The following is a 16346-nucleotide window of genomic DNA, read 5'->3' on the forward strand; positions in this document are numbered from 1 at the left end:
TCCAGTCTCAACGTCAACAGTGAAGAGGCGACTCCGGGATGCTGGCCTTCTAGACAGAGTTCCTCTGTCCAGTCTCAACGTCAACAGTGAAGAGGCGACTCCGGGATGCTGGCCTTCTAGACAGAGTTCCTCTGTCCAGTCTCAACGTCAACAGTGAAGAGGCGACTCCGGGATGCTGGCCTTCTAGACAGAGTTCCTCCATGTTTTAATGATAGCTAATCTATGTTCATAGTTCCATGTTATAACCTCAGTTTGCCAATCCCTAAGTAAAGGTCCAAATGTTGGTGGTGTTGACTTTATTATGTGATTATGCCTTAATGTATAAAAATGTTACAAAAAAATAACAACAAATTGTCTTTGACTTGTTAAACCACATGGATGTACGGTGCACTCTACCACACACAGACTGAAACAATACGACCCTTATCTTCAACAAACAATGAGACCTTGTTCAAAAAAAGAGAGAGAAACGTACAACAAAGAGTCTGTTGTCACTTGTGTTGTTGGTCTCTGCTCTGGGATGAAGTTTCCCCCGGGTACAGATCTAGGATCAGCTTCCCCTCCCCCAATCCTAGCCTTAACCAGAAGTGAGGAAGATGGTCAAAACTGACCCAAGATCAGCGTCTAGGGCAACTTCACCCTACTCCGCTGGTCTCCATTAGGAGGTGAACATTTAAATGTTAAAATGAAATTGGGATCCTTAAAGTTAAAAATCCCTAACTGAAAGAAATCCTGATGCCAGTACTCCCCTCCCCCCTCACAGTGCAGTTATCACAAAACATGTTATTTTCTGTGCAATAGCCTAACTAGATGATAGACTGTCTGTCTGGTGGCTGACCTCCCTATACTGATAGATAGACCTAATGCACGGTTCTGTCTGGTGGCTGACCTGTCTATACTGATAGATAGACCCAGTGCCCGGTTCTGACTGTCTGGTGTCTGACCTGCCTATACTGATAGATGGACCTAGTGCACGGTTCTGACTGTCTGTCTGGTGGCTGACCTGCCTATACTGGTAGATAGACCTAGTGCATGGTTCTGTCTGTCTGGTGGCTGACCTGTCTATACTGATAGATAGACCTAGTGCATGGTTCTGTCTGTCTGGTGGCTGACCTGCCTATACTGATAGATAGGTCTGTCTATACTGATAGATAGGTCTGTCTATACTGGTAGATAGGTCTGTCTATACTGATAAGATAGGTCTGTCTATACTGATAGATAGGTCTGTCTATACTGATAGATAGGTCTGTCTATACTGATAGATAGGTCTGCCTATACTGATAGATAGGTCTGTCTATACTGATAGATAGGTCTGCCTATACTGATAGATAGGTCTGTCTATACTGATAGATAGGTCTGTCTATACTGATAGATAGGTCTGTCTATACTGATAGATAGGTCTGTCTATACTGATAGATAGGTCTGTCTATACTGATAGATAGGTCTGTCTATACTGATAGATAGGTCTGTCTATACTGATAGATAGGTCTGTCTATACTGATAGATAGGTCTGTCTATACTGGTAGATAGGTCTGTCTATACTGGTAGATAGGTCTGTCTATACTGGTAGATAGGTCTGTCTATACTGGTAGATAGGTCTGTCTATACTGATAGATAGGTCTGTCTATACTGGTAGATAGACCTAGTGCCTGGTTCTGTCTGGTGGCTGACCTGCCTATACTGGTAGATAGGTCTGTCTATACTGAGCCTCTCCGTCGCTCGCTATGAAAGATGCAAGTGTTTCTGTTCTCGGAAGTACAGCAACTAATCAGTCTCCTCCGTTCAAAAAATACTGAATCGTAGGAGTCGAAGCCTAGAGGAATCGAATCTTGACACGAATAAATGGGAATGGAAATGGAGTTGACGTGTAAGGAGTCAAATATTTTGGAGTCGACTCTCCACCACTACACCACCGTAGTTAACAGCTGTAAAAATGTCAAAGGCAAGCGTCCGCAGCAAAGCCCTGTGTGGTAATACTTTGAGAAGTTAAATGAGAAGGAAATGCAGACTTTGGGGAGGTGGAATTGAGGTAAAGTAATGGCGGTACATGGACAATGCTTCACCATCTGAAAGGGACGCACCGTGAGACCCAAACCGTTGCTGGCAGCAGCACAGCGGAATTGTATTCATTTTTCTCGGAAAACCAATTTTAAAAAACAGGCAGTTTTAAAGTTAACAGAAATTCTCCATTTGTCACATCCCCAGTCTCCATGGTGATGGAAGGTCTAGTGGCCTCTGGAAGGGAAGAAACTCCAGAGCAGCTAATGGCTAAATGTCCTGAAACGCAGCGGGTGCCCTCAAATTTAATATCACCTCTGACCAGAATATCTATACCGCCAATTTCAGTTCATTTCCCGACGATTCTACACGTTGATTGAACACTGGGAGTGGGCCCTGGTCTATAGCAGAACACTGGGAGTGGGCCCTGGTCTATAGTAGAACACTGGGAGTGGGCCCTGGTCTATAGCAGAACACTGGGAGTGGGCCCTGGTCTATAGCAGAACACTGGGAGTGGGCCCTGGTCTATAGCAGAACACTGGGAGTGGGCCCTGGTCTATAGTAGAACACTGGGAGTGGGCCCTGGTCTATAGCAGAACACTGGGAGTGGGCCCTGGTCTGTAGTAGAACACTGGGAGTGGGCCCTGGTCTATAGCAGAACACTGGGAGTGGGCCCTGGTCTATAGTAGAACACTGGGAGTGGGCCCTGGTCTATAGCAGAACACTGGGAGTGGGCCCTGGTCTGTAGTAGAACACTGGGAGTGGGCCCTGGTCTATAGCAGAACACTGGGAGTGGGCCCTGGTCTATAGTAGAACACTGGGAGTGGGCCCTGGTCTATAGCAGAACACTGGGAGTGGGCCCTGGTCTATAGCAGAACACTGGGAGTGGGCCCTGGTCTATAGTAGAACACTGGGAGTGGGCCCTGGTCTATAGCAGAACACTGGGAGTGGGCCCTGGTCTATAGTAGAACACTGGGAGTGGGCCCTGGTCTATAGCAGAACACTGGGAGTGGGCCCTGGTCTATAGCAGAACACTGGGAGTGGGCCCTGGTCTATAGTAGAACACTGGGAGTGGGCCCTGGTCTATAGCAGAACACTGGGAGTGGGCCCTGGTCTATAGTAGTGCACTATATGAGACAGGGCATGTACACAGTTTAATTGGAGTTTCAGCGGTGTATTTGATCTGCACATGTGCAGTAGCGCAATCCTCCCTTTGACATTTTTGCCAAATAGATCTTAGTCGCGCAATTTTACATCTAACTAAGATGTTTGGTGCAGTATTTCTCAAGTGAAAAAAATGTCAAACTCATCTATCGTTGCACAGCAGCTAACGTGCTAGTTAGCGACACTATCTGCTAGTAGCGCACAAGGAGAAAGCACTGAGCTGGGAGAAAGACAGGATCCTTCATGGCTTGTCATTTGGCTGAGATAATATTGGTACTGATGAACTTGTTTCTCCCCGGCATCGCGCCTGCTGTGTACCGGAGTCCTCCTTAGGACGAGCTGGCTAAGCTAGCACACTGTGTCCTTCGCTCCAGCCTGCCAAACTCCTGCCCTCGCTGTCGTTAACAGAACTGCTGGAAAACACTGTCTACCGGTGTACAGCTAGCTAGCTACGGTTGTCTCCACCGCCCCGTCTGTGGGGTTTATCGGCAGCTGGCATCCAACGTTATTGTGCATTAACGCCACCTACTGTACAGGAGTGTAGTGATGGGTAGTTCACGAACGAACGGCTCTTTTTGGTGAACGTCGGGAACCGAATCGCATCGGTGAAAGAGCCGTTCATTTGGCTCCCTGATTGTCTTAGTGATAATACTTATTTCTGAGCTCAAAACAACGTTTTTCCAGTGGTGGGCCGTCAGGGCCTGCAAGGCCTTCTCTGCTGGCCTAAACATCATCAGAATATAAACATTTTTTAAATATATTTTCCCACAAATATGTATTAAATTATTTCCCAGAGTAAGAGTTATACTCTTCATTTCATAGCTTTCCTCTTGGTTGCACTGCTTCCAGCCCCAGGTTGAGATTTGGAGGGCTGGTCTTTATGTTAGATCTTTTATCCAATCATATTCAGCCATCATGTGTTGCCAGGGGTCTAAAATCTGCCCCCAGGCCTTCAGAATCAACAGTGCGGGCGCTTGTAGCTTATAGTGAATGGAAATTAAAATTGTGTCAACCAATCAGCTTTAGAGTTGGCTATTGTACGCCTGCTGGCTGGTTCCAGTGTTACACGGGAGCCAGCTAGCAGGCGTAGTGCGTGCACGTCTTTTGATTGGATTACCAATATTGAGAGGCAGGTCCTATGGGCAGGTCTATGCAGATCTAGGAAACTGAATTTGATAAACGAATTAATTCGCGTACTACTAAGCTGTTTTTTCAACCCACAATGGCGGAAGGAGGAGAAGATATCGATTTGGTCGAGGATATAATTATAACGCCATTCTCAAGACGAACTTTTCAAGAAAAGTTAGACATTGTAAGGAGAGGTCGCCCGACGCCACAAAGCCTGTCACAGGCGGGAAAGCCACTTTCAAAGTTTCAACTACGAGTGCTGTCAATGGCTCACAGGCTCCGAGAAGCACTGCAAACTGTACTGCTGGGAATGCCTATTATTTGCAAGTGATCGATTTGGTGTTTGGAGCCACACTGGCTTTGCAAACTTGAGTTGTCTGTTAAACACTGTTTACCCAAAAATGTCAATTTGTCAATTTCAAGGTGACGCAACGCCTGGTTATACTGCGTTTCTGTCTAAATGTATAGTGTCTAGAGCCATGGCATCATAATGATGGTAATAAGAGGTGGATTAATTCGGGTGGGACTGTGTAGTACCTCACTGAAGGCCTAGGCCCCAGGCCCACGGCACGCCACTGCGTTTTTCTGCAGATGAGTTACATTAGACCGAAAGACTCGGAATGCCCATCACTACTGGAGACGCAGGAAAGCCCCAAATTGCAGACTGCAGTTCCACCCTTCTCCAAAAAACCCTTCCCTTGCTTAGACCAAAACATCATCATAATGATTGGTGTCAAGTCTCACTCTGTTTAGACTTGACACCAATCTCCTCCAGGTCTCACTCTGTTTGCACTTGACACCAATCTTCTTCGACATGCCATCTCCATTTTTATCACCCTCTTCCTCGTTTCCCCCCTCCATTCCTCCTCAGAAATCCACCTTTCTGTGTCCCAATATTCCTCTTCTCCCGACTTTGCTTGCGGCCTGGTGGCATTCCGACGTCACTCCATCTCATAACTGCTCACCTCTACGGGCACCGACATTTTGAGAGTATCTTCCCAGTGACCAGGTTAGTCCAATACCTGATGGGACTTAAATAAATGCAGAAAATCGACAAATCAAAGTAGACGTTCTACCACAGTGACCAATCAAAGTAGACGTTCTACCACAGTGACCAATCAAAGTAGACGTTCTACCACAGTGACCAATCAAAGTAGACGTTCTTCCACAGTGACGAATCAAAATAGACATTTTATCACAGTGACCAATCAAAATAGACATTCTACCACAGTGGCCAATGAAAGTAGACGGTCTACCACAGTGACCAATCAAAGTAGACGTTCTACCACAGTGACCAATCAGAGTAGACGTTCTTCCACAGTGACCAATCAAAGTAGACGTTCTACCACAGTGACCAATCAAAATAGACGTTCTACCACAGTGGCCAATCAAGTTCTTCCACAGTGACAAATCAAAGTAGACATTCTACCACAGTGACCAATCAAAATAGACATTCTACCACAGTGGCCAATCAAAATAGACGTTCTTCCACAGTGACGAATCAAAGTAGACATTCTACCACAGTGACGAATCAAAATAGACATTCTACCACAGTGACCAATCAAAATAGACATTCTACCACAGTGGCCAATCAAAGTAGACGTTCTTCCACAGTGACGAATCAAAATAGACATTCTACCACAGTGGCCAATCAAAATAGACATTCTACCACAGTGACCAATCAAAATAGACGTTCTACCACAGTGACCATGTTATTTTTGCGAATTCTATTTGAGTTCAGACATATAAAGTTTGTGTGAAAACTATATTTCTAAGATGCATATGTAACCGATGTGAAATGGCTAGCTAGGTAGCGGTGGTGCGCGCTAGCAGCCTTTCAATCGGTGACGTCACTTGCTCTGAAACCTTGAAGTAGTGGTTCCCCTTGCTCTGCAAGGGCCACGGCTTTTGTGGAGCGATGGGTAACGATGCTTCGTGGGTGACTGTTGTTGATGTGTGCAGAGGGTCCCTGGTTCGCGCCCGGCGAGGGGACGGACTAAAGTTATACTGTTACACCAGAACAGAAGGATAGGCTAGTGAGTGATATTCTTCCGTGAGGTTGGCTTCTTAGCATTTATAGCAATGGTTGTCAACTGTACTGCAGAAATGGAATGTAAATCACAGGGAAAAAATGTAGTGGCAGATGCAGAGAAGTGCTTGAGGGTACGAGATTTGACTTCAGAAGAGTGACAGGGTAGGTTGAGTGGTGGTGTCCCGTCATCTCAGGTCGTTGGCCTGGGGTAGGATCAGATAGGGTTTAATGAGTATAGAGTTAGTTTGTAGGTTAATGACCTGCTGTTTTCAACTCTTAATGATCGGCTATGAAAAGCCAACTGAGATTTATTCCTGATTATTATTTGACCATGCTTGTCATTTATGAACATTTTGAAAATCTTGGCTCTCTCTAATTTTCTCCTTCTCTCTTTCTTTCTCTCGGAGGACCTGGGCCCTAGGACCATGCGTCGGGACTGCCGCCCGTGGTGACTCCTTGCTGTCCCCAGTCCGCCTGGCCTTGCTGCTATTCCAGTTTCAGCTGTTCTGCCTGCGGTTATGGAACAGCCACCTGTCCCAGACCTGTTGTTTTTCAACTCTTGATGATCGGCTATGAAAAGCCAACTGAAAATTATTCATGATTATTATTTGACCATGCTTGTCACTTATGAACATTTTTGAACATCTTGGCATAGTTCTGTTATAATCTCCACCCGGCACAGCCAGAAGAGGACTGGCCACCCCTCATAGCCTGGTTCCTCTCTAGGTTTCTTCCTAGGTTTTGGCCTTTCTAGGGAGTTTTTCCTAGCCACCGTGCTTCTACACCTGCATTACTAGCTGTTTGGGGTTTTAGGCTGGGTGTCTGTACAGCACTTCGAGATATTAGCTGATGTACGAAGGGCTATATAAAATAAAATTGATTGATTGATTGATAATGAAAATATGTATTTTTTTTTTTTACATTTAAAATGTTTTCCTGGTTCCCCTTTACCATCACAAAGTGTAATGGATCTATACTATAGTTTAGTTGGGAACGGTAAAGCAACATATTGAAAGCCAACCGCCATTAAACCTCACAGAAGTGTACTAAACTCTATAGGGAAGGAAGTTTAATCATTAAGTAGACATTTCAGATGTGTCCATATAAATCAAGACTATTAGGAAAATCGTTCTTCTTGCAAATCATGTCAACGTTTTAAAACGAACTATTACATGAATCTGACTATCCACAATAACCGTATCATTGTGTGTCTGTATCCCCGATTTGACAGCTCCAACGCAGTTACACCACTGAGGTATTAAAGAACTGAATTTCCGCGATGCGGATTGAATAGAGCCCCAGGACTCGGCTTCAACAAGCCGCACAAAACGCCCTGGATATTCTACCCTGCCTTTTTGCTGCTTGACTTACCCGGTGCAGGCGACGCCATGTCAGAAAGACTGGTTGCAACCTAAACAATATAAAACATACATAGAGCCCGCTATGCTATCACAGTGCTAGCTAGTTAACATTTTCACTGGGGAAAGACGAATCGACCACGGATAGCAGCTGTTTCAGATTTTACCCATCGTTCAAATAGCTACACAACTATCACAGATAATGGTATGTTTGACTTCAACTAAACTACTTTGCTAGATACAGAAACAAACACCGCTAAATTACTTTTTACTGTGTGTCAACAAAAGTCACGTGATTGCTCATGGTGTCATTACTTCCGGTAGTGTTATTGTACTTCCGAGACTGCGCGGTGCAAGTCAGCTGACAGCTTTTGGTTGCAGCTAGAGTGTCCAGCATTTGATACACGGGATTGGAAATAATCACACACAAGAAATATCATTCCAGGCCAAAAAAATAAGATTTTTCCCGGAAAATCTGTTCTCGGATTCCCATCTCTTGCGCAATGAGTGCTGGCACCCCAAAATCACTTGCATCGTCCGGGCAAAAGCCCATTCAGGAGATCTGTCATCCGCTTGGAGCCGAGGAGACAGCGGCAGTCCTCACACCCAGTCCAGATGTCGGAAACACCATTACCAGCATCGAAGGGAAGGTAAAAAAAATAGATATAGATCGCTAGAAAAGCGAACTAAATAGATAGTTTGGCCCGTATTCCGTACTTTCATGTGCTGAAGTAGTTTTGGGATGATAGATCGTCTAGAATAGGGCATTTCCATCTAAAAGGACACATGAGCACCAACGAAGTTCGTAGGAACATGTCAAATGAAATGTAATTGTCTATATTTTTAAAAAGAAATTAAGGCATATATACATTTTTAACCATTTTCCATCCTAAAAATTAAGAAGAAGCAAAGGCTTTGGTCTCTTGTCAAACAGATGGAAAAGAGATCTTAGACAACATCTACCAGAAAAAGTCTTAAAAGCGATTAGAAATGCATTAACTCCTTAATGTTGATGTAAAGCCCCCTGCCAACTAATATCAACACTTGTATTGAGTTTTGGAGAAAATATTTGCCTTCTGTACGTTTATGAAACATTGACTTGTGAATTGTAATTTTGTTACCAAAAACCCACATATGTTTAAGATATTTTCTCATTTCTCTCCCTCGTGAGGAGGGAGGATAATGAAAGTTCACAGAAGAAACAAGTAAAGGTAGACCTACCAATTAGTTAAGTGTTTTTACAGATATCAAGCTTTTAAAAAAAAGATAATATTAAGTGATTAAAACTCGTAATTCTGTTATCAAATCTGTAATGGAATTACTGCAATTTAATTTTCTGCAATGGGAAATCACAGTAGTCACAAACCACTGTTGGGTCACTTACTACTGTCCTCTCTTCCACTGACTGTTATGTTCAGATCATAGTGTCTCCTGTTACTGTCCTCTCTTCCACTGACTGTTATGTTCAGCTCATAGTGTCTCCTGTTACTGTCCTCTCTTCCACTGACATACTGTTATGTTCAGCTCATAGTGTCTCCTGTTACTGTCCTCTCTTCCACTGACTGTTATGTTCAGCTCATAGTGTCTCCTGTTACTGTCCTCTCTTCCACTGACGTACTGTTATGTTCAGATCATAGTGTCTCCTGTTACTGTCCTCTCTTCTACTGACTGTTATGTTCAGCTCATAGTGTCTCCTGTTACTGTCCTCCCTTCTACTGACTGTTATGTTCAGCTCATAGTGTCTCCTGTTACTGTCCTCTCTTCCACTGACTGTTATGTTCAGCTCATAGTGTCTCCTGTTACTGTCCTCCCTTCCACTGACTGTTATGTTCAGCTCATAGTGTCTCCTGTTACTGTCCTCCCTTCCACTGACTGTTATGTTCAGCTCATAGTGTCTCCTGTTACTGTCCTCTCTTCCACTGACTGTTATGTTCAGCTCATAGTGTCTCCTGTTACTGTCCTCTCTTCCACTGACTGTTATGTTCAGCTCATAGTGTCTCCTGTTACTGTCCTCTCTTCCACTGACTGTTATGTTCAGCTCATAGTGTCTCCTGTTACTGTCCTCTCTTCTACTGACTGTTATGTTCAGCTCATAGTGTCTCCTGTTACTGTCCTCTCTTCCACTGACTGTTATGTTCAGCTCATAGTGTCTCCTGTTACTGTCCTCTCTTCCACTGACATACTGTTATGTTCAGCTCATAGTGTCTCCTGTTACTGTCCTCTCTTCCACTGACGTACTGTTATGTTCAGCTCATAGTGTCTCCTGTTACTGTCCTCCCTTCCACTGACTGTTATGTTCAGCTCATAGTGTCTCCTGCTACTGTCCTCTCTTCCACTGACTGTTATGTTCAGCTCATAGTGTCTCCTGTTACTGTCCTCTCTTCCACTGACTGTTATGTTCAGCTCATAGTGTCTCCTGTTACTGTCCTCTCTTCCACTGACATACTGTTATGTTCAGCTCATAGTGTCTCCTGTTACTGTCCTCTCTTCCACTGACTGTTATGTTCAGCTCATAGTGTCTCCTGTTACTGTCCTCCCTTCCACTGACTGTTATGTTCAGCTCATAGTGTCTCCTGTTACTGTCCTCTCTTCCACTGACATACTGTTATGTTCAGCTCATAGTGTCTCCTGTTACTGTCCTCTCTTCCACTGACTGTTATGTTCAGCTCATAGTGTCTCCTGTTACTGTCCTCCCTTCCACTGACTGTTATGTTCAGCTCATAGTGTCTCCTGTTACTGTCCTCCCTTCCACTGACTGTTATGTTCAGCTCATAGTGTCTCCTGTTACTGTCCTCTCTTCCACTGACTGTTATGTTCAGCTCATAGTGTCTCCTGTTACTGTCCTCTCTTCCACTGACTGTTATGTTCAGCTCATAGTGTCTCCTGTTACTGTCCTCTCTTCCACTGACATACTGTTATGTTCAGCTCATAGTGTCTCCTGTTACTGTCCTCTCTTCCACTGACTGTTATGTTCAGCTCATAGTGTCTCCTGTTACTGTCCTCTCTTCCACTGACTGTTATGTTCAGCTCATAGTGTCTCCTGTTACTGTCCTCTCTTCTACTGACTGTTATGTTCAGCTCATAGTGTCTCCTGTTACTGTCCTCCCTTCCACTGACTGTTATGTTCAGCTCATAGTGTCTCCTGTTACTGTCCTCTCTTCCACTGACTGTTATGTTCAGCTCATAGTGTCTCCTGCTACTGTCCTCTCTTCCACTGACTGTTATGTTCAGCTCATAGTGTCTCCTGTTACTGTCCTCTCTTCCACTGACATACTGTTATGTTCAGCTCATAGTGTCTCCTGTTACTGTCCTCTCTTCCACTGACTGTTATGTTCAGCTCATAGTGTCTCCTGTTACTGTCCTCTCTTCCACTGACATACTGTTATGTTCAGCTCATAGTGTCTCCTGTTACTGTCCTCTCTTCCACTGACTGTTATGTTCAGCTCATAGTGTCTCCTGTTACTGTCCTCCCTTCCACTGACTGTTATGTTCAGCTCATAGTGTCTCCTGTTACTGTCCTCTCTTCCACTGACTGTTATGTTCAGCTCATAGTGTCTCCTGCTACTGTCCTCTCTTCCACTGACTGTTATGTTCAGCTCATAGTGTCTCCTGCTACTGTCCTCTCTTCCACTGACTGTTATGTTCAGCTCATAGTGTCTCCTGTTACTGTCCTCCCTTCTACTGACATACTGTTATGTTCAGCTCATAGTGTCTCCTGTTACTGTCCTCTCTTCCACTGACTGTTATGTTCAGCTCATAGTGTCTCCTGTTATTGTCCTCCCTTCTACTGACATACTGTTATGTTCAGCTCATAGTGTCTCCTGTTACTGTCCTCCCTTCCACTGACTGTTATGTTCAGCTCATAGTGTCTCCTGTTACTGTCCTCTCTTCCACTGACTGTTATGTTCAGCTCATAGTGTCTCCTGTTACTGTCCTCTCTTCCACTGACTGTTATGTTCAGCTCATAGTGTCTCCTGCTACTGTCCTCTCTTCCACTGACTGTTATGTTCAGCTCATAGTGTCTCCTATTACTGTCCTCCCTTCCACTGACTGTTATGTTCAGCTCATAGTGTCTCCTGTTACTGTCCTCTCTTCCACTGACTGTTATGTTCAGCTCATAGTGTCTCCTGTTACTGTCCTCTCTTCCACTGACTGTTATGTTCAGCTCATAGTGTCTCCTGTTACTGTCCTCTCTTCCACTGACTGTTATGTTCAGCTCATAGTGTCTCCTGCTACTGTCCTCTCTTCCACTGACTGTTATGTTCAGCTCATAGTGTCTCCTGTTACTGTCCTCCCTTCCACTGACTGTTATGTTCAGCTCATAGTGTCTCCTGTTACTGTCCTCCCTTCTACTGACATACTGTTATGTTCAGCTCATAGTGTCTCCTGTTACTGTCCTCTCTTCCACTGACTGTTATGTTCAGCTCATAGTGTCTCCTGTTACTGTCCTCTCTTCCACTGACTGTTATGTTCAGCTCATAGTGTCTCCTGTTACTGTCCTCCCTTCTACTGACATACTGTTATGTTCAGCTCATAGTGTCTCCTGTTACTGTCCTCTCTTCCACTGACTGTTATGTTCAGCTCATAGTGTCTCCTGTTACTGTCCTCTCTTCCACTGACTGTTATGTTCAGCTCATAGTGTCTCCTGTTACTGTCCTCTCTTCCACTGACTGTTATGTTCAGCTCATAGTGTCTCCTGTTACTGTCCTCCCTTCCACTGACATACTGTTATGTTCAGCTCATAGTGTCTCCTGTTACTGTCCTCTCTTCCACTGACTGTTATGTTCAGCTCATAGTGTCTCCTGTTACTGTCCTCTCTTCCACTGACTGTTATGTTCAGCTCATAGTGTCTCCTGTTACTGTCCTCTCTTCCACTGACTGTTATGTTCAGCTCATAGTGTCTCCTGTTACTGTCCTCTCTTCCACTGACGTACTGTTATGTTCAGCTCATAGTGTCTCCTGTTACTGTCCTCTCTTCCACTGACTGTTATGTTCAGCTCATAGTGTCTCCTGTTACTGTCCTCCCTTCCACTGACATACTGTTATGTTCAGCTCATAGTGTCTCCTGTTACTGTCCTCTCTTCCACTGACTGTTATGTTCAGCTCATAGTGTCTCCTGCTACTGTCCTCCCTTCCACTGACATACTGTTATGTTCAGCTCATAGTGTCTCCTGTTACTGTCCTCTCTTCCTCTGACTGTTATGTTCAGCTCATAGTGTCTCCTGTTACTGTCCTCTCTTCCACTGACTGTTATGTTCAGCTCATAGTGTCTCCTGTTACTGTCCTCTCTTCCACTGACTGTTATGTTCAGCTCATAGTGTCTCCTGCTACTGTCCTCTCTTCCACTGACTGTTATGTTCAGCTCATAGTGTCTCCTGTTACTGTCCTCTCTTCTACTGACTGTTATGTTCAGCTCATAGTGTCTCCTGTTACTGTCCTCTCTTCCACTGACTGTTATGTTCAGCTCATAGTGTCTCCTGTTACTGTCCTCCCTTCTACTGACATACTGTTATGTTCAGCTCATAGTGTCTCCTGTTACTGTCCTCCCTTCCACTGACTGTTATGTTCAGCTCATAGTGTCTCCTGTTACTGTCCTCTCTTCCACTGACTGTTATGTTCAGCTCATAGTGTCTCCTGTTACTGTCCTCTCTTCCACTGACTGTTATGTTCAGCTCATAGTGTCTCCTGTTACTGTCCTCTCTTCCACTGACTGTTATGTTCAGCTCATAGTGTCTCCTGTTACTGTCCTCCCTTCCACTGACTGTTATGTTCAGCTCATAGTGTCTCCTGTTACTGTCCTCCCTTCTACTGACATACTGTTATGTTCAGCTCATAGTGTCTCCTGTTACTGTCCTCCCTTCTACTGACATACTGTTATGTTCAGCTCATAGTGTCTCCTGTTACTGTCCTCTCTTCCACTGACTGTTATGTTCAGCTCATAGTGTCTCCTGTTACTGTCCTCTCTTCCACTGACTGTTATGTTCAGCTCATAGTGTCTCCTGTTACTGTCCTCTCTTCCACTGACTGTTATGTTCAGCTCATAGTGTCTCCTGTTACTGTCCTCCCTTCTACTGACATACTGTTATGTTCAGCTCATAGTGTCTCCTGTTACTGTCCTCTCTTCCACTGACTGTTATGTTCAGCTCATAGTGTCTCCTGTTACTGTCCTCCCTTCCACTGACTGTTATGTTCAGCTCATAGTGTCTCCTGTTACTGTCCTCTCTTCCACTGACTGTTATGTTCAGCTCATAGTGTCTCCTGTTACTGTCCTCTCTTCCACTGACTGTTATGTTCAGCTCATAGTGTCTCCTGTTACTGTCCTCTCTTCCACTGACTGTTATGTTCAGCTCATAGTGTCTCCTGTTACTGTCCTCTCTTCCACTGACTGTTATGTTCAGCTCATAGTGTCTCCTGTTACTGTCCTCTCTTCCACTGACTGTTATGTTCAGCTCATAGTGTCTCCTGTTACTGTCCTCTCTTCCACTGACTGTTATGTTCAGCTCATAGTGTCTCCTGTTACTGTCCTCTCTTCCACTGACTGTTATGTTCAGCTCATAGTGTCTCCTGTTACTGTCCTCTCTTCCACTGACTGTTATGTTCAGCTCATAGTGTCTCCTGTTACTGTCCTCTCTTCCACTGACTGTTATGTTCAGCTCATAGTGTCTCCTGTTACTGTCCTCTCTTCCACTGACTGTTATGTTCAGCTCATAGTGTCTCCTGTTACTGTCCTCTCTTCCACTGACATACTGTTATGTTCAGCTCATAGTGTCTCCTGTTACTGTCCTCTCTTCCACTGACTGTTATGTTCAGCTCATAGTGTCTCCTGTTACTGTCCTCCCTTCCACTGACTGTTATGTTCAGCTCATAGTGTCTCCTGTTACTGTCCTCCCTTCTACTGACATACTGTTATGTTCAGCTCATAGTGTCTCCTGTTACTGTCCTCTCTTCCACTGACTGTTATGTTCAGCTCATAGTGTCTCCTGTTACTGTCCTCTCTTCCACTGACTGTTATGTTCAGCTCATAGTGTCTCCTGTTACTGTCCTCTCTTCCACTGACTGTTATGTTCAGCTCATAGTGTCTCCTGTTACTGTCCTCTCTTCCACTGACATACTGTTATGTTCAGCTCATAGTGTCTCCTGTTACTGTCCTCTCTTCCACTGACTGTTATGTTCAGCTCATAGTGTCTCCTGTTACTGTCCTCCCTTCCACTGACTGTTATGTTCAGCTCATAGTGTCTCCTGTTACTGTCCTCTCTTCCACTGACTGTTATGTTCAGCTCATAGTGTCTCCTGTTACTGTCCTCCCTTCCACTGACTGTTATGTTCAGCTCATAGTGTCTCCTGTTACTGTCCTCTCTTCCACTGACTGTTATGTTCAGCTCATAGTGTCTCCTGCTACTGTCCTCTCTTCCACTGACTGTTATGTTCAGCTCATAGTGTCTCCTGTTACTGTCCTCTCTTCCACTGACTGTTATGTTCAGCTCATAGTGTCTCCTGTTACTGTCCTCTCTTCCACTGACTGTTATGTTCAGCTCATAGTGTCTCCTGTTACTGTCCTCTCTTCCACTGACTGTTATGTTCAGCTCATAGTGTCTCCTGTTACTGTCCTCTCTTCCACTGACATACTGTTATGTTCAGCTCATAGTGTCTCCTGTTACTGTCCTCTCTTCCACTGACTGTTATGTTCAGCTCATAGTGTCTCCTGTTACTGTCCTCTCTTCCACTGACTGTTATGTTCAGCTCATAGTGTCTCCTGTTACTGTCCTCTCTTCCACTGACATACTGTTATGTTCAGCTCATAGTGTCTCCTGTTACTGTCCTCCCTTCTACTGACTGTTATGTTCAGCTCATAGTGTCTCCTGTTACTGTCCTCTCTTCCACTGACTGTTATGTTCAGCTCATAGTGTCTCCTGTTACTGTCCTCCCTTCCACTGACATACTGTTATGTTCAGCTCATAGTGTCTCCTGTTACTGTCCTCCCTTCCACTGACTGTTATGTTCAGCTCATAGTGTCTCCTGTTACTGTCCTCTCTTCCACTGACATACTGTTATGTTCAGCTCATAGTGTCTCCTGTTACTGTCCTCTCTTCCACTGACTGTTATGTTCAGCTCATAGTGTCTCCTGTTACTGTCCTCCCTTCTACTGACTGTTATGTTCAGCTCATAGTGTCTCCTGTTACTGTCCTCTCTTCCACTGACTGTTATGTTCAGCTCATAGTGTCTCCTGTTACTGTCCTCCCTTCCACTGACTGTTATGTTCAGCTCATAGTGTCTCCTGTTACTGTCCTCTCTTCCACTGACTGTTATGTTCAGCTCATAGTGTCTCCTGTTACTGTCCTCTCTTCCACTGACATACTGTTATGTTCAGCTCATAGTGTCTCCTGTTACTGTCCTCTCTTCCACTGACTGTTATGTTCAGCTCATAGTGTCTCCTGTTACTGTCCTCTCTTCCACTGACTGTTATGTTCAGCTCATAGTGTCTCCTGTTACTGTCCTCTCTTCCACTGACTGTTATGTTCAGCTCATAGTGTCTCCTGTTACTGTCCTCCCTTCTACTGACATACTGTTATGTTCAGCTCATAGTGTCTCCTGTTACTGTCCTCTCTTCTACTGACTGTTATGTTCAGCTCATAGTGTCTCCTGTTACTGTCCTCTCTTCCACTGAC

The 16346-nt window shown here is 44.7% G+C and overlaps 1 protein-coding gene and 1 long non-coding RNA gene across 5 annotated transcripts in view; one reads left to right on the forward strand and one right to left on the reverse strand.

Annotated features, from left to right (window-relative positions):
• Positions 1 to 5463: 5463 nt before the first annotated feature.
• On the reverse strand, positions 5464 to 7980 carry LOC139539665 (uncharacterized). Its single transcript, XR_011667974.1, has 2 exons — positions 7694 to 7980; positions 5464 to 6525 (listed from the first exon to the last, which is right to left on the reverse strand). It is a non-coding gene; the product is annotated as an uncharacterized lncRNA (long non-coding RNA).
• An 8-nt stretch (positions 7981 to 7988) lies between these two features.
• Positions 7989 to 16346, forward strand: part of LOC139539644 (sorting nexin-30-like) — a 70284-nt gene continuing 61926 nt past the window's right edge. Inside the window, exon 1 of one of the 4 annotated variants that reach the window (XM_071342790.1) lies at positions 7989 to 8330. In XM_071342790.1, coding sequence (XP_071198891.1) covers positions 8184 to 8330 — 147 coding nt within the window. In that variant the 5' untranslated portion in view covers positions 7989 to 8183. The remainder of the gene's footprint in view (positions 8331 to 16346) is intronic. The other 3 variants (XM_071342808.1, XM_071342781.1, XM_071342799.1) reach the window with 3 other exon arrangements.

The sequence above is a fragment of the Salvelinus alpinus genome, chromosome 1, assembly GCF_045679555.1.
Source record: "Salvelinus alpinus chromosome 1, SLU_Salpinus.1, whole genome shotgun sequence".
Classification (NCBI taxonomy): Eukaryota; Metazoa; Chordata; class Actinopteri; order Salmoniformes; family Salmonidae; genus Salvelinus; species Salvelinus alpinus.